The sequence below is a fragment of the Lissotriton helveticus genome, chromosome 8, assembly GCF_964261635.1.
Source record: "Lissotriton helveticus chromosome 8, aLisHel1.1, whole genome shotgun sequence".
Lineage (NCBI taxonomy): Eukaryota > Metazoa > Chordata > Amphibia > Caudata > Salamandridae > Lissotriton > Lissotriton helveticus.
This window is the reverse complement of record NC_136069.1, coordinates 845,969,667-845,973,250: the sequence shown is the minus strand read 5'-3', so window position 1 is coordinate 845,973,250 and position 3,584 is coordinate 845,969,667. Positions and strand designations below refer to the sequence as shown.

The 3,584-nt window shown below is 44.6% G+C and overlaps 1 protein-coding gene across 1 annotated transcript; it reads right to left on the bottom strand.

Annotated features, from left to right (window-relative positions):
* Window positions 1-1,149: 1,149 nt before the first annotated feature.
* Window positions 1,150-1,563, bottom strand: LOC144773808 (histone H2A, embryonic-like). Its single transcript, XM_078658907.1, has one exon. The coding sequence runs from the start codon at window positions 1,561-1,563 to the stop codon at window positions 1,150-1,152; it is 414 nt and encodes a 137-aa protein (XP_078515033.1).
* Window positions 1,564-3,584: the final 2,021 nt, after the last annotated feature.

The window sequence follows — 3,584 nt, the reverse complement described above, 5'->3', positions numbered from 1 at the left end:
GAACAGTCCAGCCCGAACTGCCAAGCCATGCCTTCCCTGGACCGGAAACAAGCTTCAGAGGACCAGTTTCTGGCATGCCAGCAGTCTTCAGCAAGGCTTGCTTGAATCCAGTGTCAAAGTAAGCAAAGGACTCACGTCTGAGCATACCCTGCCACACTTATGGCGGCCAAAAGTGGTACAAAAGGGGGTGGTGATGGACCCAGATCTTTTGAATGGGTGTGAGTGTTTGATTGGTTCAGATGCTCCGTCCATCACCACCCCCTTTTTTACAGTGACTACATCCTTTGAAAGGCTCTGAGCGGATTAGACTCCACGATACAAATGGTGGTTTCAAAAATTAACCCGTCATTGGGAATGACGTCTTCCACATCCACAGAGGAAATCTGCTGACAGGAGTTGCAGATAACCTCCATCGTTCGGTACCCTCCCAGTTTGTCGATAAAACTGGGAGCGGTTGGGTTCTTGGCCCAGATCTCAGTCACTTTGCATTACTTTCAGTAGGCACTGCAGTATTTACCAGTCACCCAAAGAGCATACCACTCCCCCTCCCCCCAGTTGCATTGCTGAATTGAAATTATAGAGATGCAACACTGAAGACTAAATTGCAAGGTCCTTCTACAACCAGAAGCTGGACCAATATATCAGTAGCTTTAACACAAAGCCTACTGTTCTGCAAGAGCACTTCGCACACCTTCTGCACAAATCTCAACACTAACCACCTTCCCCCACTTCGAAACCAATGCAGTCTCCTCTACAGCCAGCTATCCTGGAATTTGGGACCATGCTTCCTTTGGGTAGGATTTCACTCTTTAGCTCCTAAAGAAACCAAGTATTCAGGACCGCAAGACCAAGTCAAGTGGTTAGAATGGAAACCCAGGAGATTGAGATGGTCTTGAACAAAACGTACTTGTGCCAGGGCATTCAATACAATGACTGCTTGGGGTGGACAGTTTTACACTAGCAACAAGGCAGTCAGACAGCAGGCACTGGTTCACGGTTGACTGTTCAGCCACTAGGCAGACAAAATAGAGACACGGATAAAAGTTCCACTTTTACAACACCAGAAGGATACAAATTTTATTTAATTTAAAACTTTAAAATTGAACTGTACTAAAAGTGCATTATGCAAGTGGTCAAGACAGAAGGGCACTAAAACTCCTGTGACTGGACATCTTTTGGTTCTGCTGAAGATCCCTTGGCAGTCTTCTTGGGTAGAAGCACGGCCTGTATGTTCGGTAGCACACCGCCTTCAGCAATGGTCACACCAGAAAACAGTTTGTTCAATTCTTCGTCATTCCTGACCGCCAGCTGCAGATGTCGAGGAATAATTCTGGACTTTTTGTTGTCCCGGGCAGCATTTCCTGCTAGTTCCAGTACTTCTGCAACGAGGTATTCTAGGACAGCAGCCAGGTACACTGGAGCCCCAGAGCCAATCCGCTGTGCGTAGTTTCCCTTCTTCAGAAACCTGTGGATGCGGCCAACTGGAAACTGCAGACCAGCCCTGGAGGACCTAGTCTTGTGACCAGCCTTCTGCTTCACAATTTTCTTGCTACGTCCAGACATGACCTTTAAAGATATCAGAATAATTGCAGTTAGAGAGATCAAGTTAATAAAGCTAAACAAGCTACTTGCCTAACAATGCCTAGTAGGACCACTGAGCCAAATGCAAAGCTATTGCAGTAACAGCAATGAGGAAAAAACCAAGTTAAAGATTTGAGAAGCAGCCCCAGATTTTTTGCGTTACGAGCTAAGAACCTTAAATCCAATAAGACTGCATAAAGGTGCACACATTCTGCTACTTTAAAAGATCAAGAGTAATACAAGCAACAACCAAAAATATCAAGATGTCCATTGAAATTTGACAACTTCAGCCTGCTGGGCAATATTAATGTAAGAAGCAGTGAACAAAACTGAAACTACGACTGGTCTGAACTTTGACCAGATGGCAACATTTTCTATACAGGATAGGAGGGCACACTTGATCTCATTTTAGGACAAGATGAGGCTTTGATAGTGGGGGTGGGAGAACATCAATGAAATACGATCACTAGGGGATTTCGTTTACCATAAGACTACCTAAAAACACTGTTCTCCAAAGGAATCTTGGAGAACAGGGTAGAGGTGGGTCTACAATTACAAGGTCAACATTAAATCAACGCTGAGAGAAAGCCCCTCAACTATTCAAACATCCCAAAATGAACATTTTACAAGCAAATGAATTCAATCTCTGGGTCAATAATGCCTTAGATGCTAGAGATGTGTACTACAAAGAATTTCAAAGAGATAAAGTCCCTAAAAACCACGGTACTTGAAAGATTTGGGCCAGAACAGTGTAAAACTTGAGAGGGCTTGTAGGATAAGGTCTCAGATCATTGGTCCAGCTCACCTTTTCCTGAGAACAGTGAGGCCAACAACTAATTGGGTAAAACAGGTTGGTTTTTGATCCCTGCATGGTATAGAGAGCATTGACAATTGTACTAAATTCATGCACACTTCTAGATTAGATCCCACTACCACCTTTCCATGTTACCCATCAGATTTTGATTCATAGATCTGAAACCTTGGTAGTGCAGGATAATGCATTAACGTGGCTATACTTCCAACATATATTTCTATTTAGCAACAAAAAAAAAAAAGTCCTGGGCACACGTTAGGAGGATATAGTACTGTTCGCAATGTCACGTATTTGACCAATTCCATTGGTTGACACCAGTTTTTTGGGGTTCAAAAGTATTTATTCAGCAAAAACAAAAAAAAAAACACGCAGACACGCGTTTCGTCACACATGGGACTATTGCCGTGACTCTTCAGGGCTGTGTGGGCAATAGGTGCAGTGAAAGCCAAAATCAGTACAGATTAGGCCCCCCGTTACTAAAGTGGAGTGACGGTATAAAATGGAGAGGGCGGTGTGGAGCCCTTGGTAAACGGAGCCAAAATCAGGTGGTTCCTCAATGAAGGTCCCTCTCGGGGGGGGGGGGCGTCGTTCTGCAATAGGACAGGTGTGCACCTTGATGGGGTGCAGAACGCCTCCAAGAAGAAATGGAGCTCCTCCTAAAGGCAAAGGATGAATGGATATGGTGTGTCGTGGAGCAAGAAGAGTGTCAATGGGGAGTAGATGGAGGGCTGTCCAGTGTCATGGGTGGGTGCACGGAACAGTGTTGAGTGAAACAGGACTGTATGACACTGGGTCCAACCGAATCCCGGATATTTCTATTCAGTCTGTTATATCTCACCGCACATTGGCTAGGAAGGTTTGGAGTTAACCAAAATCTTTAATTTGTAAATCCCATTAGCCTCTCAGAAACTTAATTATACTGTCAACGACTTATGACAACTGGTGTTGTCAAAGGGGCTGAAATAGCCATGGTGCTTAAGAGCGTCGACAACTGGCAGTTAGGTGATTTGCAATAAAGCACTTAGATTGAAGTCAGATACTAATCTGCTCTGGCTACTTATCCTCAAGCCAAGTACCCAACTGGTGGCTGAGTGGCAATATATCAACCCCAGTGCTGAAAGCTAAAGGCCTGGACGAAGCTGACTGAACCACAGCATGCGTCAGACCTTGACTACATCAATTCACACAG